The 25,198-nt window shown below is 38.1% G+C and overlaps 4 protein-coding genes across 5 annotated transcripts in view; 2 read left to right on the top strand and 2 right to left on the bottom strand.

The window, feature by feature from the left end:
• LOC112174408 (RNA-binding protein BRN1) overlaps window positions 1–1,444 on the top strand; it is a 28,026-nt gene extending 26,582 nt beyond the window's left edge. The window contains exons 11-12 of one of the 2 annotated variants that reach the window (XR_005801402.1): window positions 4–177; window positions 1,138–1,432. The gene's annotated coding sequence lies outside the window, so the exon portion shown is untranslated. Of the gene's footprint in view, window positions 1–3 lie in introns of both variants that reach the window. The other variant, XR_005801401.1, reaches the window with a different exon arrangement.
• A 186-nt stretch (window positions 1,445–1,630) lies between these two features.
• LOC112174406 (rho GTPase-activating protein 2) lies at window positions 1,631–4,825 on the bottom strand. Its single transcript, XM_024312177.2, has 4 exons — window positions 4,363–4,825; window positions 3,102–3,222; window positions 2,662–3,012; window positions 1,631–2,572 (listed from the first exon to the last, which is right to left on the bottom strand). The coding sequence occupies exons 1-4, from the start codon at window positions 4,677–4,679 to the stop codon at window positions 1,949–1,951; spliced, it is 1,413 nt and encodes a 470-aa protein (XP_024167945.1). The 5' UTR covers window positions 4,680–4,825; the 3' UTR covers window positions 1,631–1,948.
• A 9,941-nt stretch (window positions 4,826–14,766) lies between these two features.
• Window positions 14,767–15,216, top strand: LOC112171602. The gene has a single exon (XM_024308764.1). It carries the CDS (start codon window positions 14,767–14,769, stop codon window positions 15,214–15,216), a length of 450 nt encoding a protein of 149 aa, XP_024164532.1.
• A 699-nt stretch (window positions 15,217–15,915) lies between these two features.
• On the bottom strand, window positions 15,916–19,181 carry LOC112172246 (rho GTPase-activating protein 2). The gene is made up of 4 exons (XM_024309512.2): window positions 18,270–19,181; window positions 17,510–17,630; window positions 17,059–17,409; window positions 15,916–16,960 (listed from the first exon to the last, which is right to left on the bottom strand). The coding sequence occupies exons 1-4, from the start codon at window positions 18,746–18,748 to the stop codon at window positions 16,322–16,324; spliced, it is 1,590 nt and encodes a 529-aa protein (XP_024165280.1). The 5' UTR covers window positions 18,749–19,181; the 3' UTR covers window positions 15,916–16,321.
• Window positions 19,182–25,198: the final 6,017 nt, after the last annotated feature.

Genomic DNA, 25,198 nt, shown 5'->3' with positions numbered 1-25,198 from the left:
CAGGCTGCATGTAGACCACTGCATCTGTGGTCTCAGTTGTTGCTTCTTTTGGTTTGAACTATCCGTGGGATATGATGACACGACCAAACGAAAAGTTACCTGTTGAGATTGTGCCTCATTGTAGAGAGGAAAGTAGTTAAAACGCCTTTATTGCAGTCTGCATTGCAGCTGACAAAGGTATGATCCACAAACCTTAGAAACCCCATTAATTCCTTTGAGTTAACTTAATGAGGCTTTTCATTCTTCCTATTCTTGAAACACAAGTGTTTAGTTTCTGTTATTGATACATCTCTTTTATGATAAGTATGTATGTAGGGTGGGTTTTTTTTTTTGGGTATCCTTTCATGTGTAGTCTTTGAATTTTTATTTTTATCTTCATCCACCGAGTCAGTAGCTGTTGTGTCATTTGAAATCATAGGTTGGCTTATGTGTGGGGCACCTATACTCTTCAAATTTTGGCCTGAAAGTTTGGCATATCGCATGTGTTTGAATTTGAAATTATCATCGTAAAATGGGTGAAAATCTGTCCCCACAGATAGCATGTTGTGATTGGCCTACAAAATTCTTGTTCATAAGAGCACCGCTGATGCCTTTTTTATCGATATGCTCATATCTCAAATGAGCACATGTTGAATGCTACTGATGCCTCTAGTTGAAGGCTTCATGTACTGAAAAAATACATAATGACTTATAACAACTCAGCATTGAACAGTGTAGCTAGGGAAAGGAAAAATGAGAATAATGGAATAATTAGGTCACTGGGATTGAATGGCTGATTAGAAGTCGAAAAGTTTCCTAGGGTGAAAGTATATGCCATAAGCTGGGAATGACAACAGTTGTTCTCTCAGGAAAGAAATAATGTAGTTGATGTTGATAGTTTAGTCTTGCATATGATTTTCATTACGCCATTGCTGTGCCATAAGAGTAATCGGCTAAAATTACTTGCAAACTGGCACATGTAGATTTCATTATCATTATTGGGTACATTATAAGCTTTCTAGTGTTTGAACACTGCTATTCTCATAAGTTGAACACTGTGTCTCTCCTTGCATCCCTTCCTCGTCGATCTTCTGGGGAAATTTTGAAATAACATGTATGGAAATCTATTTTATAGTGACTTTACTTTGAGATCAACAGGTATTCTGAATTTCTTTGTATCTATCTCGGCATGATGCACTATCCCTCCACAGCCTCTCGCTAACGCTTAATGATCTTTTAAGGACCAAGAAGAACTCTCATACATCAGTCGTGGGTGCTTGTTTCATCCATATGTTCCAACTCTCTAATAGTTTAATCCATATGTTACCGACTCTGGCTCCTCTTGTGAGCAGAAGTTATTGTGCTTGTCTGCTTGATACAGCAATAGTGCTTTTTATTTAATTTTGTTGAAAAAAATTTGGTACTGTATTCTTTGTAGTTTGGTGTTGAGTTAAGTTATTCTAGTGCTATTCTTCCATTTCTTCATATTCCATTTCTTCATAAGACTAGAACAAAATTATACATTTATGATAACCAGTAGCCTTTATGATAACCAGTCTCCAATTTAAGTATATAGCCAAGTTTTAAGCCAACAAAATCTTCAGCTTGTTTGGCAATGCAAAAGAACTAGAAGCATGATGAAATAATCAGATTAAAACACAAGCATTAACTTCATTAAAATACAAACATTGACTTCACCAAATTCCAAGTTGAGTGAATTTGACAAGCTCCCTAAGATGTTACTGAAAAGCTTCCACACAGATCACCAAATATGGTAACGGGATTAGACTCCTAACTATCAAACATTTTAAGTAAATGTTACAATTAGAGGTCCTATTCTATTACAAATCAAGCACATCAAGCACGAGTTCAGCCCAAAGCTGAACTCAAAAAGCTGACAAGTCACAAACAACCGCTAGAAGAAGAAAGAGAGTGGTAAATTGGGAGCACCGGAAAATTGAAATGCCAGTCAAACAAATCCAGTAGATGCAGTCAATGGCATAGGCAAAACAGACTCCGCAGATCTGTCCACCATCTCCATTTCATTTATGCTTGTATGGTTTTTAATATCAGAGTCCTGTGCCACAGCTATGATAGATTTCGCAGTGTCTTCTTCTTCCTCGTCACTTGTACTCGAGCCAGAATCCCTATTTTTGCTATCAGTAAAGGATGTGGCGGACTCCACATTAGAGCAGCACTGAGGACTCAAAGACTCACCTTGCAACTCGCATGTTAGTTCACCCAACATTACCAAGCCATTTGTTGAAAGTTTATTCTCATCCAATTGTCGTAAGCATTCTTCTATGTCATTCAGTAACTTGACTTCAGATTCATCTTCACTGTTGTTGCTGCTGCTGCCATTTTCATCATAATCTGATGTTGGTGAAGTCTTGATTAACGTGGAGCTGCTTTCAACCTCGTGCTGACTATCAAAGTCATCTGTTTGACCCTCAGATGAACAAGATGACATTGGGGACTGTGAATATGATCCGCTTTCAGTCTCTTCACGCTCATTTAGTGTTTTCGTGATCAGGGTCTTAAGCAAATTCATTACTTGAACCGCATGCATCAAAGCCGTTAATGGATCAGACATCTGGTATGGAGAATTGCAAACAAATTAACAATATATCTTTTTGAGCAGTAATAACCAAAATTAGAATCTTTCCTATAGATTTAGATTACCTGAGTCATGTTTGGGGCAAAAACCATAGCGATGTTTCTTGCATTCATCTTGTTGAATTCTTCTTCCTCAACAACATCGGCCATCAGATCAATAGCCCAATTGAGCAATGCAGCCTCAGTTGGCTTTAACTGCTTCACAAGCTCAACGCAGTCCTCTTCTGTCTCACACTGAAGAACTTGTTCGGGGGATAGTCCATCTAGCACTCCTGAAGGAAGCTCTCGAAACCAGGCCTTAATCAGACCAGACAGACAATGAACATCAACGTCATCCGGCACAATGCCCCTGTTCAATTGGCCTCTCACAATCTCCTCTTGGCCATTCTCTGGGTTTATACGAAATATTCCTTCAGCCTACAAAAACCAAATTCGAGAAATTCACACATGCACAGCACAAATGATGCTATTGAACTTTGATACACAGAAATCACAAAATCTTGTACCTTCAATCCTCCTTGTGCATATAACCTCTCCTGCATTAGAAGCAGAATTGTAGGCACACTATTCCCTCTTGAATCGAAGGACAGCTGCATTGAATCCACTGAGACTCCAAACACACTTGCACTGTAAAAGTAGATCATTTGCGAGTTGGATTATATATGCATAATACACAGCGAAACATACCTGCAAAGTAGGGCTGCACAAGGATTGGGTTGGATCGGTTTTAACTCTAAACCGTCTCCACCCTAAAGTGAGCGGTTTAAGCATTTTGGACAACCAGTTATTAAAAAAAAATAAGTTTAACCCAATCCAATTAAAGATGGTTTGGTTCGGTCGGTTAGGCGGTTTTAACCTATATTATATTAACATACTTTTTATGAAAAAAAATTCTAGTAAAATTCAATCTAAATAATAAAAATTATACTAAATAAGCATAATCTAAATTTAAAATACAATAATCAAATCCAAAACCAATATTTAAAAATCAAAATCTAGAATAGATCAATTCAAAGTGATTGACTTATTTGATGGCTTAGCTATAAATACTAGCTTAATATAGTAGTATTAAAGGTTAGAGAATGAGAGATTGAGATATGTGATATGAGAGAATCAAATTAATCATAGCGATTACATATTATAAATTTAAAACTTAGTCTTATTATATTTCAAACATACCAGTCAGTTCGGGTTCCGCGATTTAAACAAAAGAGAAACCAAACCAACCCAATTCATAAATAGTTTGGTTCGGTATTGAACCAGCTTTCAATTTTTAAAGTTTCAATTTTTTAAGTTAAAAAACCTTAACCAAACCAATTTACCGATCAATTTTGACCGGTTTGGCCGGTTTGTACCGTGTTTTGCACACCCCTACCACAAAGTAACTCCTGCGTCCCTTTTGTTAGTTAGCTCAATGGTAACATATATATTTTCTATACTAGCTCCTAACTCCCTTCTTAGCTAGCTCACTTAGAAGATAGAACACCTAGTTTCCTAAATTAGCCCAAATCTGACCAAGTCATTGGCTCTAGAAGCTCTCTCAGAAACCAAACATGTACTAAGGATTGGCTAAATGGATTGAAATGCAAGTCACTCTCATAATTAAACCCACACACTCATCAAGCTACAGTAGCTACTTCAACTATCTCAAAGATCTAACTTCCAAAACAGGCAAAAGAACAAGTAACTCAGCATTCTAAGCAAAACCCAAATCAAATTTCACAAACTTAACAACACCCAATAACCAAAGACAAGATCTTTCCTTACCTAGCACTCGGAACACGACCAGGAATCTCAACCTCAAACTCAACAGGAAGTCCCAGAAACCCATTGAAGCGGTCGAATGTGACATGCGTAATGTGCCGGACATTGGTGGGCCACCCGATGTCCAAGTTCTGGACGGCCGAGATCATTTCCTCGCCTTGCTCAACCCGGCAAGCCACCATGGATTTCCTTATAGCAGACAAGAGAAAGTCCACCAGAGAGAGCTGGTTCTGCTCCTCCTCCTTCGTTGACCCTCCTTTGACCCCTTTCAAATTACCACCGCACCCTCCTCCCCTCGTCACCATTACAAGCCCAGTCATCTCTTTCTCTCTCTAGAATGTAGGAATGAATTAATGTTGGTGTTGAAGAGAAGAGAGAGAGAGAGAGAGTTCAAAGCACAGTCTTTCACAGTGGTTGGAATTGAAGCCGTTGGTGTTTTTGAAGCTTACAACTTCTATAAAGTTCAAACGGCCACTCGTTTCAAATTTCTTGCTTTATCTACAGTGCTTGGGGATTTGACCTCAGTGATGAAGGTAATAACAGAGGTGCCACTTCAGGTACCAGCCAACTTTCACGTGGAATTCATAATGTCATGGAAAACGACATCCTTGGATCATCGTTGGTTACAATTTTGATATTTTTGAGAGAATCCTAGATTGTCATTAAGGAAAGAAAAATGGGATTCTTTTGGTGAGAGAAAAATGGATCCAATTCTTGGTTTTCTTTTCATTTTCAGTTCTGTTATCCTGTAGTTTCCTCTCTGTAGTCTTACTCTCCAAAATATTTGTCATTTTGTCCTGAAACATTAGGGACCATGAGTTTCCCTTTTGAATTGAGAGACCTCCATGGAGGGTATAGGTTTTTGGATGCTTTAGATCCACCCACTACCTTACAAGTTTGTGCTTCCTTAATGATAAGACACATTAATCTCTTTCAATTCTGTTATCCTGTAGTTTCCCTCTCTGTAGTCTTACTCTCCAAAATATTTGTCATTTTGTCCTGAAACATTAGGGACCATGAGTTTCCCTTGTGAATTGAGAGACCTCCATGGAGGGTATAGGTTTTTGGATGCTTTAGATCCACCCACTACCTTACAAGTTTGTACTTCCTTAACGATAAGACACATTAATCTCTTAAAATCATTGCTCGGGCGAAACTGTAAAAACCGTCGACAATATTTAAAATTATAAGAGTGTGAGTTTAATATTTATCTCTTGAAATTTAAATATAATCACACATGATAATTAAACTTTAATTCAGATAATGAGCGAACCAATTTTAGAGATAAAGTTAAGCTTTTTGAGTATCATTAGTCGGGACTAAAATAGTAGCGTTATGTTCTTACCTTCTTGGAGCTTGTAGAAAGAAAATCTTAGTCACTATAGTGCAATGAGTCTAATGCTTTGTGAATATGTGAACATAGTGGTTATGGTGATTTGTAGAGTCATAACATTTGGAGCGTATCCTCATCTTTACCAAAGCGGTACCACCTTGATATAGTTTATTGGTAATCTGTTGTAGTGAGGAGGCATGCATAGACTAGTAGAATCTTGGTTGGATCTGTCTGGGTACTTCGGTCTAGTAAAGTAGAGCAAGCATTAGACACTGTCGATACTAATACTGGTCCCACACACCAATAATATGAATCTGAATCTACCAGGCATGATTCGAAAATTCAAAAAAATTCAGATGCCATCCCTCCCAAAAAAAAAAAAAAAAAAAAAATCAGATGCCAGCTCGGTCGGGGCTTCATTTCCTATTTCTGGACTTTAATTAGATGAACAGTGAATTCACAGGTACAGCATGCATTGTTTTTCATCTTTTCTCATAATTTAATGAACTTCATTGATTAAATGTTGTATCACTTGTACTGAATGAGCTTGGATAGAGACTGGTGTACAATCTAGTCCTTGATCTTGGGCTTTAGGAATGGAGGCCCAGTATATTGGTGGACCAGAGATTTTTATCATTTTAGCCCAATTGAGCCCATCTTAAGACACCCTATTCTTCATAAAGTTTTTTGTTTTTCGTTTTTTGTTTGGTGTTTTTTGGGTCAAGGGAAGAATGAGACTGAAGACATTCCTTCATTCAATGATTTGTGCTTAAACGAGACTGGAGATGGTCTAGTCTGATGTAGACTTGTAGAGGGTCAAGCTTTGAGAGAGGATGACCTTGGGAAAGGGTATACCAATTTACCGAGTTTTTAGTCTGGAAAATTCTTTGTTTGAATTTATGGGTGAATTAAGTATTACTCCATGTTTAAGCTTTTCCTAACTTATTGGTGAATCCGTTGATTTTTGACTTCCGTCTAGCTTGTGACATGCCTTTGTCTCTTGACTTTGTTAAAACTTGGTTATATATACATATATATATATATATATTTTTTTTTTTTTGGCGAATAAAACTTGGTTATATTAGAGGCTCTGTTTTTCCCTTTATTTGGTTCTTATCAAAAAATGAAATAGAATTTCACACACTCTTACAAAAATCTATGAAGTACTAATCACTAATTATTCAAAAAAAAAATCACTAATTAATCTGAATTACATAACCTTTTTTTTTTTTTTTGTGGTGTTTTTTAGGTCAAGGGAAGAATGGGAATAAAAATGAAGAAAAGGTTCAGTGTTTTGTGCTTAAATGAGACCGGAGATAGTCTAGTCTGATGATGACTCTGGAAAAGGGTACACCAATTTACCAATTTTTAGTAAAGGAGTTTATTCTTGAAAAAGATTTTTGAAATGTTTGAATTTATGTGTTGATTAAGTACTACTCCACGTTTAACATTTTCCTAACTTATTGGCGAATGCATTGATTTTTGACTTCCGTCTAGCTAGTGACATGCCTTTGTCTTTGACTTGTTAAAACTCGGTTGTAGACTCTTTCACCATTTATTTAAGGAAAATGTTTGAGATCCCAAAAAATTATACCAAAACTCATTACCAAATGATGTGGCACGTTACATGGAGTTTTTGCCTTAGTGGATTCATTATTTGTTTATTTTTTCTAATAAAATAAAACTAAAGTGATAAATAGAAAATAAATTCAAGATAAATAAATGAACTTTTCCAGAAATATGCATTCCATTGCTGCTGTGATATGTATCCTGATTAATTCCATACATCAATAATTCATTTACTATGCGACTCATTTATTTTGAACTTTCATTCTAGATGGGTTCCACCTTTTCAATTGCGTAAGATAAGTTTAGAATCTTGCAAGATGGGGTTGCATGGCTTCAAAGAATTATATCTATGATGTTGAGATTTCTGGTATTCTTCCGAGTTCCAAGGTGATTTTGGGGTCAAATTCCTCTTGATTTAGATATACTCTCTCGCAACCAAATTGGAGGAACATTGTTTCCGAATTTGATATTAGAAGGATTTTGAGATTTTAATCTTGTTAGATACCTGTGTTTCAAGCGATAATTAAAAAACTTACAAATAAGGCTTTAGAAGAAACTCATAGAGGCCTGTGAATTAGGGTTTCTGTTTTTTAAAATATTTATAAGAAAATAATTGTATTTCGTAATTATTTTTAGGAATCCATGTCATTAAGAGATTTGTAAAAAAGAGTGTTGATGTGGCATCCGCCACATCATTTTGTATTTATATTTGGTAAAAAAATTTGTGATACGTAGCACTACTCTTTATTTAATCCTTATCAAAAAAATGAAAAATGAAATAGAATTTCGGGCACTCTTACAAAAAACCATGAAGTACTAAATCAGCAATTGATCATGACATAGTGGTGATGACGCTACTGTCAGTGGCCGAACGGAAGGGGAGGTAATGGTGGATGGGAGTCGTGTTTCCTGCAGCATGTTAATCAGACTTGGGCCTGTTGTGTTTTGAGCTTTGGGCTTTGGCCTTAGACCCATTTTACTTTTCTTTTTTGTTTTCTTGTTTATTACTTTTAATAAGAAGTGGCTCTATGCCAGCAATAAGTCTGACAAGACCCGCCCCAAATTCCACCCTGGAATCCGAAGTGGCCCTGCGGGACCCACCTTTAAAGGAGATTTACCAAAAATTTCGGCATAACCTCTCTTAAAGATGGTTAACCCAAAAACCTGCGGAAACCAAAATTCACATATTACATTCTACAATCATTAACTGGTATAGGGGATTAAAACGACATCTAAAACCTTGCTATACGCGCCTCCACGCGCTACCTACAGTGGCGGCACGTGGGACCACGCGCCGACGGCGACCTGCTCCGATGACCACCAAATTCCGGCAACAACATCATCTCAACAGACCCAAACAACTTCTCAACTATAACATTGATCAATTTTACCTCTAAGTGGCCGAATCGAGCCGGTGAAGGAAAGCCCCGAAGCTCCAAGAACCCTAGAATGGAAAATTATCAATTCGGCTTCTACCATGCAAATTGGAACGAACCACCTTAGGGAAAATAATCACCATAAAAAACCGTACCTTCGATGGGAATATGGCGGCCGGAGGTGGCCGGAAATCGGCAAAATCCCAAAACTGCAACCGGGGAGGAATTTCCTTCGATCCGAGCTTTTCCGGCCAAATCGTCCAAAGATACCTCCACAGACGTGACCGGGGGAAGAAACCGAGCTTGGGGGTGGCCGGATTACGTCCGGAGTCGGCCGGAAGAGGAAGAAATCGAAGGGGAAAGAATTCGGCCGAGAGGGGAGGAAGAGTCGGGGAGAGAGAGAGAGAAAGAGGGGTGGGTTTCCGGTTTTGGAAACCTACCCGGGTAACTTTCCTTATATATAAAAAATTTACCATGAACAGTAATTTTCGTAATTCACTCATAACTTTTGCATACGAACTCCGATTTTTACGTACCACATATGCACGCGCTCTGTTTAACATCCTCTACAACTTTCATGAAGGAAATTTTCTCAAATTTTTAACTCATAAAAAGTCAATTTTTAACCACCCCCTAAACGTTAAAATTATAACCGCGAACGATAACCATAAAGAATTTCATGTAACTCAGTAAAAAGGTATATCAGATATGGGGTGTAACAAAGTCCTTATCATGTTTTGGTAGGGCGACGTGGGTTTTGTCCCGATATGCACACTCAATGTACCTTGTCTGGGCTAGTGAGGCGGCGAGCTATTTGTTTGATCAAATGGACTCAACCTTCTAGTTGCAGGATGAAACGAAATGTTGCCGGATTTTTCGTGTGGCAACATAGTGGGAAAGCTATGCTATTTGTAATGATTATTCTTCATGATAGAGTTATCTGTCTGGTATGTCACCACTATATCAAAGCAAATGGAGTAGCCAGTCGTGCACTCTTTGCTAATTGATGCTTGTTAGAATACATAGATTTAGTGGAGACTCCTGATATTATTTTGGAATGTTCTCTTGATACTTATTGTAATTTGGGGTTCAGACTCTACGTCCCCCCTTATATTCTACAGTTTCATTAATCAAGATTTAAGGGTAGCCGCACCAGCTCCCCTTAAAAAAAAAATCAGCAATTTATCATGACAATCTATAATATGTAAGGGAGCGATTTACTAGTTTCACAGAGATACTAACTCTTTATAACACACTATAAATATTGACATTGAAGTATTGAACTAATGCTAATTAGTATTATTATTATTATTTTGAATCAAGCCCACGAGGGGAAATATTATATTTATCACAAGCCAGAATATGCCGTTACATACCCTTCCGCTGTCATTTAAGGACATAGACAGATAAGAAGATAGTGGTAGTACCCACAAGTGGTACGTAGAAACAAACCCACTCATTATACATTCAATACGTAGAGGTAGCAAATACCCTCTTTTGGTACTACTCCAGAGGCGCTAGAGGTATATAAGAGTGCACAACGGTGCTTAGCTTCCTAATAAATTGAATTATTGTAATTTAGACAAACTAAAAAACATAGGAATGGGCTGAGGGCAAAAACCCCAGCCTAAATTAGAAAGCCCAATAGAGCAGCCCCAAAGAAAGAGGCCCAACTCAAGCCCAACAAAATAGGGTTAATCCAAGCCCAGACCACCTCTCCACCACTCCCACAGCCGCCTGTACAGTGCCGGTGCTCCGCCACCTAAGCCCCGCCACGAAACCCACACCACTAGCCTCGCCCGGAGCCGCCCACCAGCCTTGCCACGAGAGAACGCTCAGTCAAGCATCGCCACGAGCCCTTAGTGCCTTGAGTCCCGCGAGCCTCCGCCGACCTACCCTGAGCCCCACGAGCCCGCACCGCCGCCTAGACCATACGTGCTCCCAAACGCATGACCTCCTTGTTGGATCTGCACAGAAAAGAAAAAAAACGACTGCAAACGCCTAGAGAGGCAGCCCAAAACCTGCCGCCACCATCCTGCCAAAAAAACCCGAGCCAAACCATTCTCTTCAAACCTCACCCTCAGGCATGAAGTACCCGTCCGGCAGCAAGCACCATGGCAACGCGGCGATACCGGCGCTACCCATGGCCGCCGCCGGACATGAAACGTTTGGATGCGTAGATGGTCTCTCGCGGCGCTAGGGCTCGGAGAGAGACTTTCGAGTATTTCAAATACTTGAGACAGTGTTTAAGAAATAAATTAACTAATGCTAATTAGATCACATTCGATCGTTGTTTAACGTTGATAATAAACTACCTATTAAAATCCCTCGTATTCTAATGAACAATTATTGTGACAATATATAGTTTATATTTTTTATGGTTATGAACATAACTTTTCACCGTCGTTTGCCAAGAATCTCTCTAGAAAGTAGAATATGTTATTTGGGTTGCCATCTAATACGCCTAATTCAAATGAAAGAACTCAAAACTATTACAACTTGTACCAATTTGTAATGATACAATCGTACAACTTTCTTATGTCACTCTCAATTATATATAGGTGTCATGCCAGATTCAGATCTAGCCTACCACAGAAAAAGTCAACCTTATAGTTCCAGGTTTTAGACCAAAATTAATCAAACAATAAAACAAGGGTAATTAAGCTAAAGTTGCACTAATTCCTACCACCCACCTACAAAATATTTTCCGAGTTTGATCATGTGCTGTCTCCTACTCTATTCGAAATCAAGCTCTGAGAATTTTGCTGCACCGTAAAACTCACGTTTCAAAGGTGTAATAATATTACAGGTCTCATTCTGGAACCTTTCAATCTTCGGTTCCGTGTGATTAATGGAATATAAAGATTTTCATGTCCCACAATTATATTTTGCTTCTGTAACTTTGGCCAAATACAACAAACGTCCAGAACACTAGGAAACAAAGTAGATTTCTAAATTGAAATTAACGAATGCAACAGCAGAGAAGACCAGGTAGTTTTAAAACTAAAAGAGTCGTTTTAATAAGAGCCAGTTATATTCAACCCTATTTAACATGTAACTTCTGTGTGTTCCTGTTCAGGCCAGCGATATTATATATTAGAGAAAATCGTTCGTACAGTACCTGACTTTTTCTCCATTCTAAACTTCAGTACCTCACGTTCAGAAAATATCAGAACGGTACCTGAGGTTCTGACCCCGACTGAAGATCGGTACCTGGTGCCGTTACCTTCGTTACAAAAACTGACAGCTGGCATATTTTTATCATTAAATGACCAATTTACCCTTTTATTTTGTTTTCTTTAGTTTTTTCATATAATAAAAAAAAGGCAAAATTTTTTTCTATTAGTTTTAAACTATTTTTAGTTTTGAAAATTTATTTAAATTTTTGGTTTGTCAAATTTTATCTTTCTAACCCGTAGGATTAAACTAGACGTCGTTATGAGTTCGTATGAATTTTTGGAAGATTTTTCGAACACCCAAGCTAATTTTAATGATTTTTGGAAGTTTGTAATATCCAAAAATATGATTAAAAATATAATTTTAAAGTCAGCTACATCTGGACCGTTGAAGGAATATATTGATTGAGACCTAGACTGGGTCAGTACCAACCCGAATAGCTGCCACACTTTTCCGGCATATTCCCGACGTCGGACCGGACTAGTTTTCTTCGTCTTGGTGTCGCCGTCATCCCTATGCCTTCTGTTTTGTCAAAAGACGTCCAATGACAGAGAATTGAAGGAGAGAATGTTGCGGCTTCTCCAGCAGGTTTTTCCAATTCCGGCCACGTCGTGGTCTTGCACCTATATCAGAAGCTTCCTCTCGATGTGGCCGACCTATTCATGGTATTTGCTCATTCAGATGATAAGCCAAGAGAGATAATCGAGGAGAAGAAGTTTTTGAGTCTTCCGGCGAAGTTTGCTATGTCTTTCGGTGAAGTTTGGTTTCGACTTAGTTATCAAACTTGTTTCCCTTGTCGAGCTCTACCTCCCTATATACTTGAATTTCAATTTGGAGGAGATTTGCATAAATCGGAATATTGAGGTTTTGATGGTCACTGCGGGTTCGCTGGGTTTGAATGGGCATGAGAGAGAGAGAGAGAGCTTTGGGTTTGAATGGGAACGAGAGAGGGAGGGGGAGAGAGAGAGAGATGAACAGTAGTGATAGAGAAAAAATTTAAAAAAAAATGTTTATATTTAAAAATAAGGGATTAAGATATGAAAAGACAAAAATATCTTTCAGCCGTTAGTCTTTATAACGGAGCTAACGGCTCCAGCTACCAATCTTCGGTCGGGGTCGAAACGTGAGGTACCGTTTTGATATTTTCTTAACGTGAGGTATGAAAGTTTAGAATGGGGAAAATGTCAGGTACTATACGGACGATTTTCCCTATATATTAGTCTCAATCTTTGAGTAGGATTTTGTTTTGGTTGTAATTGTTAAAATTTTTTAACAGTTTGTATCTGTACGGCCTTTGATTACCGGTCAAATGGGTAAGCTCCAAATGAAGAATTCTTATGTAGGGCAAACGTACTATGTGGCTGGTAGGGCTGTCTAATTAGTGAACATGTAAGAGGATGTTTTGGATATTTTATTTTTAATAAGTAAAAATAGTTTAGGAACACATTTAAAAAATTTTAGATTTTGATTGGATTGTCCCACCGCTATGTGGTGCGTTTACTTTATGTAAGAATCTCTCTAAATTTAATTAGGACCGCAATTTGGAATTGGAGACATGGATGATTATGATTGTTGGTAGTTTTTGATGGGATTTTGACAAGTGTTTGTTTACTTTTCCTGAACAAGTTTGAAGGGTTTCCTTCAGAGATTTCTGAGCTTCATCATTGTCAAATAGTTAATGGAAAATTGACATGGTTTCTTAATGGTCTAGGTCATCTCCTAGGTCATCTTCTTTCTCTCTATTAGTCACGAACTCGGTTTTTGCCTAAATGAATAAAAGCAGATTCGTTTTCCATTGGTCAAGGTCTTCACAGATATCTAGAGTGTTTGTCTATGGACATGTACATTTGTTTTAGGATCAGTGGTCTCCGTGTTGATCATTGTTCATCATATGGTCGGTTCTTTTGAAAATTATTGCAGTAATTAATATCAAACAATAGGTCTATAATTTGATTGAACGAGTTCTTTTATTACGACAATACCATCCCCTTCTCATCTCAATTTGAGAAATTGAATACTGTCACCCCGTCCTTGTTACTTGATTAGGCCCGAATCCCTCTCATTAGAGTCGAATGCCCGATAAATATCCTACCCGCTGGAAATTTTTATCATCCCTATTTTTAATGATCTTAAATCATTCTTAAAGCAATCTACTAAAAACCACTTCTTTTGTTTAATCAAAACATCTAAAACCCAACTTCAATTTTGTATAAAACCTTTTTTTTTTTTTTTTTTTGAGAATGGTATAAAACTGTTGAAAAAAATGGGGTAAACAAACAATACTAGTAGCTTCTACTAAACAATACAACTTGACTCGAATGATTGTAGATGAAGTATTCTACTATAACAAAAATATTGTTAAGACCTCTTCTAGTACTAACGTCATGGAAAGCTAGAAACTTGACCTATAAACAACTTCATCCGTAAGTTTACCAGAAATCCTAGTCAACTAAAACTTGTTACAATTCTACCAAAAAGGTAAAAGGAAACTTCACAAACCCACACAGTAATAGTAAAAACCTGAAAAACATGGAAATTCGGTGCCAGACGCGTGGAGAAGCAATCTCTTGGTGGGTTTGTATAAGACGACTATATCCCGTGTGAAGTGTAAACTGAAAACCCTACTCCTCAACCATCTAGAAGAAGATTAGGTTGGCCATATATAGCATTATACCAGCTTAGTTGTCTTCCCCCTTTTAAGCTTCTAGAAGGTGGGCAGCCACCAGGTTTTAGTATATATGAATTGCCCATTTCACCCAGTCTTGCTTTTCATTTCTTTATAATATATCTGATCTTTGATTTGATCGAGCAAAAAATTAGCAGTATTTGTTTTAGGCCCTCCACGACTTTCTTAAAGTGTCAAACCAAGACAGCCTTAAGAGAATACTATTTGGTTTTCTTTTAGGTCCGTACCCCATTCTTGTGCAGCCTTAAAAGAATTCAATGCTGGAAATGACTCAATCCTACTATTCATGCTTTGGCATGGAGAGGAACATGGAGTTGGTGATGAAGAAGCAGGGCCAAGCTAATGTGGATGTCTCTCCTTTCTTGCTCTTTGAGGACAGTGGGGATTCTGAAGCTGCTGCTGAGGTTGTTTTTGATGTTCCCTTGGCCGAGGATGATGCTGAGTCATGCAGCTATGACTCAGCTGATATCTCCAGTGCGGATGAGCTCATCGTAAATGGTGAAGATGATGAAGATGATCATGGTGTTCGAGAATATCGGAGTTATGTTGATGATCATGAGGAGGAAGAGGAAGAGGAAGAGGTAATGTCTTCAGTTTATCAGAGATGCGGCCACCAGCTGAAATCAACTGTTTCTGTTGATTCAACAAAGGAGTTTGAGATGTTGAATGAGGTGGAAAAGAGCAAGCTATTTTGGGAGACTTGCTTGGCATCCTGATACTGGTTGGCTCTCTATATATCTTTTTCGTGAGTCAGCTTCTTAATCAATTTCTCTCTTTCTATACTTGCCTTGCTCTTGGAATTTAGTCTGGGAAAAGCCTGGATAAAATCAAGCAGGCAACCAGAATCAAAAGGGTTTGTGTTACACATTTCTATATTTTAACTGCTAGCAATTGTACATAACAGATTACAAATTCAGATATATATGATCACTGTTTACATCTACATGCCCCCCTCCTCTCTCTCTCTCTCTCTCTCTCTCTCTCTCTCTCTCTCTTTCTCTCTCTCTCTCTGTATATTTGTTGTGTGTGAATTATAGGTTCTGGAATAAACCCAGAAACTAGAAGCTAGAGTTGCCTCTGGTAATTAGACCATGACCGGCTCGTTCTTGTTTTTGTACCAGGAAATTGTTTCACCTATAAATGTATGTGAGAGTTACCAGAAAAGTGCACTTTTAAATTATGCTTTGAAGTTAATTTTGCTGGTAGATATAGCAGTTTGTTCAACAAAATTTATGGTAGAAAGAAAAGGTTAAGTGTCTGATCATTATAATAGTTCTCTGTACTGCAAACTGCCTACAAGGCACCAACATAATGGATTAAATTTTCATAGTGATCGACAGGTGCATATTATTAACTAGGAACAATGATTTATTTAATTAAATAAATAAATAAAAGAACAAGAGAACTAGGAACAATGATTCAGAACTGAAATCATGCGCTTCTCTTAATTTCTTCAAAGTTGGGTGACGCTACAATCATGTCATGATACTACAAGCACAATTTCGATCAGATAAAGCTAACACAAGCTCCCTAAGATTTCACTGACTTTCACACAGAATACCATCAATATGATGGTGTAGACATCTGAAATGTCAAGGTTAAAGGTCCTACACTAGTACACTACTAAAAATCAAGCACAAGTTCAGCCCAAAGCTGAACCCTTCCTTGCTTGGTCTAACTACAACCAACACTCCAACGCTTGGTCCAACTAGATACTCACTGAAAGCATCCACTAATTTACAGAAGCAAACAAGACTGGACAACAAACCGAAATATGCTGCGTATAATCCGAGCACTGTGGAAATGAAAATGACATGTCAGTTAAGTAGATGCAAACAATGGCCTAGTTGAAACAGACTCCATTACTCTGTCCTCCATATCCATTTCCTTCAAGGTTGAGCATGATACTGAAGGGCTCTCCATATCAGTGCATTTTCCAGAGTCTTCCCCATAACTTGCACACAAGCCAGAATTCCCATTTTTGCTATCAACAGAAGATGTGCCAGATTCCATGTTAAAGCTCGAGCAACTTTGAGGACTCGGATACTCACCAAGTGACTTACTTGTTGGTTTATTCAGCATTGCCATGCTATTTGGGGCTGTTTTCTTCTCATCCAATCGTCTTAAAAAGCATTCTTCTATGTCACTGAGTGGCCGAACTTCATCTTCATCTTCACTGCTGTTGCTATAGTGGGCATTTTCATCATAATCTGATGTTAGTCCTCTCAATTCAGAGTTGGTATCCATGTCTGGATGACTATACAAGTCTCCGTTGGTATCCATGTCTGGATGACTATACAAGTCTTCATCTGATTGATGATCAGATAAACAAGATGACATGGGTGAATATCCTCCAGTTTCATCAGTCTCTTCACGTTCCCTTAGTGTTTTCATAATCAGGGTCTTAAGCAAATTCATTACTTGAACCGCATGCATCAAAGCCGTTAGTGGATCAGACATCTGTTCAGGAAAAGAGTTGGAAAAGGAATTGGTCAGCCAATCAAGGTTAATTTGTACCACTAGGCAAAAGAAAGATCCATTCTTGTGTTATAAAGTACCTGAGTCATGTTTGGAGCAAAAACCATAGCAATATTTCTTGCATTCATTTTGTTAAATTCTTCTTCCTCAACAACATCAGCCATCAGACTGATAGCCCAATTGAGTAATGCAGCCTCGGTTGGCTTTAACTGCTTCACAAGCTCAAAGGATTCCTCTTCTGTGTTGCACTGAAGAACTTCTTCAGGAGATAGTCCATCTAGCACTCCTGAAGGAAGTTCTCGAAACCAGGCTTTGATTAGGCCTGCCAAGCAATGGACGTCAATGTCATCAGGCACAATGCCTCTGTTCAACTGGTTTCTCACAAACTCCTCTTTGCTGTTCTCCGGGTTTATACGGAATATTCCTTCTGCCTGCAAAAGTTTCAAAAGAAGTATAAGAACAATAATATGGAAACAAGAGAAAATCACATATACACACAAAAGAGTATTGATATCCAACAAAATCTTGTACCTTCAATCCTCCTTGTGAGTATAATCTCTCCTGCATCAGCAAGAGAATAGTAGGGACACTATTCCCTTTTGAATCAAAAGACAACTGCATTGACTCCGCTGAGACCCCAAACACACTTGCACTGTATAAAGTAGATAATTCAAAAGTTAAACATGAAACACAGTGAATGTGATTATGTACTTTATACCACATAATTATAACATTTTTTTTGTTCTACCTACTTATTATATAAGCTACATCAGAACTTTCAGGCACTCAAGGAGTTAGATCTCCCACTATGGTAATACCAATTGAGAACATGCAAGAGCCAGAAAATATTAGGAAAGGAAGTTGCATACTGAGCAAATTCAACTGTATGGCTTTGGAAACTAACTTAACTTTACTACAACACCGACTAAGAGAAGATCAACAATTTCTCAGTAACCAAGCATGTAATAGTTATAAGGATTCGCCAAAATACAGTATTCAATGCAACCCCAACCTCAAAACCTTAAATCAGAAGCTTAAAGAGCTCTTTAATTCAGGCCACTCTCTTAAACCAAACCTACCAAGCAGCCCAATTCAAGTCTCAAAACCTCTAGAAACACCCTAAAAAACAGTAATTCAAGCAAAACCCAATTCAAATTTCACAAACCCAAGACTACCCAGAAAGCAAAACAAAAAAAAAAAACCACAGTAATTCCAGCATTAAAAGCAAAACCCAATTCAAATATCACAAATCCAAGACTACCCATTAATCAAAGCCCAGAGCTTTCCTCACCTAGCACTCGGAACCCGACCCGGGACATCGACCTCAAACTCCACCGGAAGACCCAGAAACCCGTTGAACCGGTCGAACGTGACATGCGTCACATGCCGGACATTCGTGGGCCACCCGATCTCCATATTATTGACGGCGGAGATCACCTCCTCGCCTCGCTCCACGCGGCAGGCCACCATGGATTTCCTCACCGCGGCCAACAGAAAATCCACCAGAGAGAGCTGGTTTTGCTCTTCTTCCGAGCTCTTCTTCCCCTCTTTGCAACCACCGCTGCCGCCGCTCGTCACCATTACGAGCCCCGTCATCTGCGTGGGTTGTGATTCTGGGCTTGAATTGTGAAACCCCCCAGCGAAGCTTTCAGTTGGGTGTGAAGAGTAGAGAGGGTTTGAATATGTGATTGGGTCAGAGAAGATGGGTTGCTTTGACTTGCATTTAAGGATTTTGGGGTTTTTGAAGTTCCAACTTCTTTTCTCTTCCATTTCAAACGGCCACTCGTTTCAAATTTCCCTTTAATCTACGGTGGTTTGGGGAACTTCACCTCCTCCTTGGAAGCTAATTACAAAGATGGGTTGCTTTGACTTGCATTTAAGGATTTTGGGGTTTTTGAAGTTCCAACTTCTTTTCTCTTCCATTTCAAACGGCCACTCGTTTCAAATTTCCCTTTAATCTACGGTGGTTTGGGGAACTTCACCTCCTCCTTGGAAGCTAATTACAAAGATGGGTTGCTTTGACTTGCATTTAAGGATTTTGGGGTTTTTGAAGTTCCAACTTCTTTTCTCTTCCATTTCAAACGGCCACTCGTTTCAAATTTCCCTTTAATCTACGGTGGTTTGGGGAACTTCACCTCCTCCTTGGAAGCTAATTACAAAGATGCCACTCCCACCATTGTTCAAAACTAGCGCAACTTCCGTCCATATTTTCGTAACACTAGAATTTGTTACCGATATTTGTCAATAGTGAGAGAGAGAGAGAGAGAGAGAGATTTACGTGAATGATGTATTAATATGTTTTTCTTTACACATAAATTATTAGTTACCACGTTGTGTTCTTAGCTCAGTTATTGATAGAAATACGGGATCTGTTATTTATTTAAATCTCTTATTTCATTAAAAATTGTGATGTAACGTGTGTATTCGTCTGTTTCAAACTTTCCGTATGTAACGTTAATGATTTTTCTGTAGTTTCTCAAATATATTATGTTCTACATAAAATATTATTGACAGTTAGATAAATTTTAAACTGAATTCTATACTTTAACTTTCTTAATTAGAGATCTTTAACTAGTATGAATGAATTCAATTACCTTCCACTGATAAGGTTATTTTTCCAAGGTCCAATCATTGGAATTTGGAATATGAAACAAAATTTTCTCGTTCATTGCTATAGAAGAAGAAGATGAAGAAGAAGAAGAAGAAGAAGAAGCGGAAGCAGAAGAAATTCAAATTTGGGGTGGGATCGGACCGTTGAGGCTTGGAGAATGATGAGTGTGACTACCCCACAGATAAAGACACAACGGGATTAAATTCTTTTGTTTCTTTTTTTAACCAATCATATAATATAATTGGAATAACAGTATTCTATTCATTCTTTTCCAAAAACATTGTTTGTCTTGTAGTTTTGTCATGAAGATCCTGGTTTTGATTCGAGAGCTGGATTATTTGTTCAACTTCTTTTGGATTCATGCTTTGCTTTAGCTAGATCCAGTGATCCACCAGCCTGCACAACATTGAAAATTTGTATTCTAGTGTCAACAATGTTTTGGGTTCCAAAACATAAAAACCTAGTTGATCTCACCCAACTGACCCAATTTGTTACTTCATTTGAAGGCGCGCTTGACCTTCATATGCAAGCTGTACTTCCGAGTTTTGATGGAATCTCCTGCATTGTTACAGATATGATCGCACCCAACGTCATTTGAATGCTTGACCTTTTTATTTTTATTTTTATTTTTTGAGAATAATTTGACTACTTGACACTTTTCAAGGGCACAACATATGCCGTGGCACTTTCACACCTCAGTTCCAAATCCACTGCCACTTCTGCCGAGAACGAGTACATACGGCGAGCCCATATGCAGCAGCATATGTCGTGCACAACCCAGATTCGTTGCACAGGGTCTTTCCTCTGCAACGCCGCCTGATCGATCCATTTTCATTATGGAAATGCGGGAAAAAAAAATACACCAAATTTGTATATGACAACTATCAAATTTACAATGGTAAAACAGTAAACAAGAGTCGAATGCAAAAAAAAAAAAAGAAAAAAAAGTCTAATATTTTTTTTTTTGGTATCAGAATAGAAAATTAAAATGAATCTTTTTTTCTTTAATAAGTACGAAAAAGTATCACGACCTCTGCCGTATTCCACTTGGACTTGGGCTTGTTGGTATTTGGGCCTGGGCTTTGGCCCTGGTCCAATGTTACATTTCTGTTTTGATTTATTGATTTTTAAGTTTAGTTCGATGTGGCTTTATGCCGGTAATGAGTCCTTACTATATTTTGGTAGGGTGATGTGGGCTCTGTCCCATATTGTACACTCAGTGTGCCCTGTTTGGCCTAGCGAAGCGGCGAGTTGTTTGCTTGATCAAATGGACGCAACCTCCTCATGGCAGGATGAAATTCAGTGTTGCCGGATTTATTTCCGTTCGGCAACACAGTGGGAAAACTGTGCTATTTGTAATGATATTTCTTCGTGATAGAGTTATCTTTCCGGTATGTTATCGCTATGTCAAAACAAATAAAGTAGCCATTCATGCACTCTTTGCTAATTGGTGCTTGTAAGAATACATAGATTTTGTGAAGAGTCCTGGTATTATTTCAAGATATTCTCTTTATGTTTATTGTAATATGGGGTTCGATCAGGCTCTATGTCCCCCCCTTGTATTATGCAATTTCGTTAATTAAGACTTGAAGGCAGCCGTACCAGCCCATTTAAAAAAAAAGACACTTACTTTCCTTGTCTTTGTGACAACTATATCATCTAATTAAAGACGGTATAAGTTCATGAAAAACGCACTTGATTATGAAATTCACAAGCATAATGTCTGAACCAAGGGGTCATGCATACAACAATGTTGTCTTTTATATCCAACTCATATTTGAGACATTTATCTTTAAAATCTTCAAGCTACTTTATAGTTATCTATGCTTATGAGCTTTTTGGTTATATTCTCATTTTCTTGTTTGAACTAAAGTTTGAATGAAAAAATATGCTCTCTTTGAGTTTCCCGCTTGAGATAATGGAGTAAATTGAAATATAATTATGTGGTTTGCAAATCAGTTGTTTGTTGATAAAAAATTAGTTAAGATTATTAGTATTTGTCTACTTGATCATAGTTCTATCTTTATCCGTAGATAGTGGCGGAATCAGGATTTTTGATTTGGGTCCGGTTTTAATATTAAAGGATTAAATTCAAAATTTTAATCGCTTTCTTTAATTAACTATTGGTCATGTGTAGTCGTATTTACAGTATTTACAGATGATTTTTTCATCTATAAGTATGAGAGATGGATCTTTTTTTCATCTACAAATCTATTAAAGTTTTGTTCAAAATGCGTAAGAACACCAAACCAATATTCAGGTGAAATTGAGAAACAATAATGACAATGTAATTTAGGGGCCTCTTTCTAAATTTTATGATGAAGATCTTACATTTTTCTGCTATCGACAATTGAAAAAGAGAATTGGAGAATGCAATTATTTTTCTTTCTTAGTCGGATGCTATTGCAGCCATAGTACAAAAGTAGAGGCAATGACCCAAAAGTTTCTCAGACTCATACCTTAAAAAAATCCTAGTATTTGTGGTCTACTATGTTATTTTTTTATGGGAAAAATTTAGAAACAGTACTCCAACTATGGCCCATTCTAAATTTTCATACCCAATTTTCCAAAACTATCACATTGGTACCCCAAATAGCTAGTCCGACCCAACAAATGTACCCGTCGTCCATAACGGCGTTAACTTGCTAATTTTAGAGGGGTATTTGAGTCATTTCCTTATCTGTCTCCTCCACCAAAGCAGAGTCGCAGATCCCATCTCCCTCTTCTCGTCGCCTCTTTGGTCTCCGATTCTCTCTCTTCGATTTGTTGCATACCGTGGGTGAAATGAGAACCCGAGTCCGATTTTGCACTTCCAGGATTTCTTGAGGTCTTGTTGGAGAACCCAAGTTTGGGACTTCAATTGAATGGCTGTAGTGGTGGCGCGTGGGCGCGTGAATTCATTTCTATGGAGCTGATACATCCCAAAAGCAGATCGAAGTCCGCCGGTCTTGATCATTGTTGTGGTGATTCATTGAAATGAAACTGGAGGCCAACTTGATTCCCATGAATGTGGTTAATTAGAGGGAAAAGGAAAAAATTGCAGGCGATCAGTTTAGGGTGTAGAGAGAAGATTTGAGGGCAGCCCAAATCAGTTTGAGGTTGCTGCTGGTGAAGCTCCCGTCGAGATGGAAGGGTAATGCTGGCGAGGGAGTTGCTCCAGCTATTCAGGCCTCGCACTTGGAGTGAGCTCTGACTTGGGTTTGAAGACGAAGTGCAAAATGGGTCGAGGACACCCAGTCAATTGAAGGGAGAGAGATTCTCTCTTTGCTTCCATGCTCAAAGCATAAGACCAGAGGAAGATTGAAGATTGACTCCACGTCCGAAACACCACACGATAAATTAGCACCCATCACTCAAATCCTTGAATCCAAACCCGAATTTTACAAAGATACACAGAACGTAGCCTAACCCAGAACACAGATTCAAATACATGGAGCTTGTTTTTCAAGAACATGTTCTCAGTGAAAGAAGGCAGTAACAGATTTTGGGTTTTGAATTTTTGGCAAACGACCCCAAGTATGGTGAGAGAGATCATCGGAAGTCCGTAGCAGATGGCGAAGACTTTATCGGGGGATTTGGATTTGGGGAAGAAGAAAAGATAGAGAAGAAGGTTTTTTTTTTTTTTTTTTTTTTAGGATAAAAGCTGTCGGGTTTAAAATAGAGAGGAAAAAATATTTAAAAAAAAAAATTCTGAGTTAAGACGAGAAGTGACCAAAATATCCCTTAAATTATGCCAGCTGTCAAAAAAGTTAACGCTGTCATTGACGACGTGTACGAAAATTGGGTTGGATTGGGTACTCCAGGTACTAATATGATAGTTTCCAAAAGTTAGGTACAAAAATTTAGAATGGGCCTTACTTCAGGTACTGTTTATATTTTTTTTTCCCTTTTTTTATTTGTTTGGCTGGTTTTGTCTGTTTGGGCTATGTTCTCTTGTTAATTGAAGATTTAAAGCCACTAATCGACCAAAAAAGGAAGGGAAAAAAAAAAAAAACTAACCATCAGACCTTATACAAAAGTGGAGAGCTTGTCACGTGGGCTTGTGGGATTATGGGGGGATAGGAATTAAACTAAATTCTTAAACCTTTGTACTCCACTAAGCCAGCTAACTGACATCTGTCGAAATTCTGGGGGGGGGGGGGGGTCCGGATCCCTTTAGGCTGAATTACAGTTCCGCCCCTGTCCGTAGAACTAGAACCAGGGTCATCAGTGTTATGATAGTTAGTATTTGACCATAATTAGGGTATGGATTCTTGGTGTTTGATCCTTTTAATAAGTGAAATTACCTTTGAATCAGTGAAATTATTCTGCAATTGCCTGTTTCCAGTAGTTATAGAGCTATTGTAATCCACATATCACTCACTCTCTCACTCAAGTGAAAATGATATCCTCCATGCTAAATTCTGTTCCTATTCATTGTCTCGCCTTAAGCTGTTTTATCTTCTATTTACCCACCAGTTTCACAACTCAATTCAATCTCTCACAAAAAGGAGGAGGCGGTTTGTAAGTATTATTTCTCAGCACCTGCTTATTCCAATTTCAAAAGTTGGGAACTTGGGATTAGGGCCAATTCAAATTCGATGGGGACGAAATGGATTGAAGACAAAACTTTATCCAGCTCTACTAAACTGAAAAACTAAACCTGAATTGCTCTGAGTTTCTTTATGTCTTTTATATCCAAGAAAATAGCGATAGAAAATTGAGTTTATTTCATGATCCGTTTATTTTTGGGCCCATTTGTCTTCGAAAAAACCTTTATATCGGCTTTGAGCTTCAAACATATCCTAGAAGCTACCAAGAAATTTGTTATTGTGATCTTTGATGCAAAGCTACACGAGTCATGTAAAAGCTGTCACCAACTAATTGATAGCATGGATTGCTGAGCAGCATCATTGGCTTTTCCAGATGCTAGCTAGAGATTGAGCACACATTTTGGCACCTTAATCTCATCATGAGTACAGTTCTCAAGTTAATAGGCAAGTGATTTTATCTCTTAACCATGCATGAAGATTACTCCAATATTTGAAGCAAGAGTCAACCTTACAGAACTCGGATTCTCCGATGGCAAGCTTTCTTCAATGAAGTCTGGAACTCTAGATTGGTGAATGTAATGTGAACCAAAGTTAGCAGCCTGAATCATGCAGAGTATGGTTATCACGTACTAGGTACAAAAAATAAAATTTATGGATTTTTTCCGCGTTTTCGTGAATGAGCCAATAGAAAAATGAAGAAGTAGCCAGAAGATCAGCGAGGTGTTGATGAGTTTTTCATAAGCTGGCAAGGGCCACACCAGCAATCTAAGAAGCAGTATAGTTGTATTTTCATTTATATCTATGTAAACAACTAGAGCTCATCCTATTTCCTAATGAGCCTTGGAAAAATGAAATGCTTAATTTGTTGTGGCTAAAGAGTCCAGGCACCATGTTGACTTTTACAAGTAACTGGAATGAAGCCACAACAAATGTTAAGAAGAGGATCAATTTGAACCCGAGATGAGAAGAACTGCAAAAGCACCAATAAAACGTGTGTACACTAATTTGCAAAGTAAGAATTCATTTAGGAATCTAAACAAACAATTAGAGGTCATCCCATGAAAGAAATTGCCTCGG

The sequence above is a fragment of the Rosa chinensis genome, chromosome 6 (genome assembly GCF_002994745.2).
Source record: "Rosa chinensis cultivar Old Blush chromosome 6, RchiOBHm-V2, whole genome shotgun sequence".
NCBI lineage: Eukaryota > Viridiplantae > Streptophyta > Magnoliopsida > Rosales > Rosaceae > Rosa > Rosa chinensis.
The sequence above is the reverse complement of the archived record's forward strand: the minus strand, read 5'-3'. Positions and strand labels throughout refer to the sequence as shown.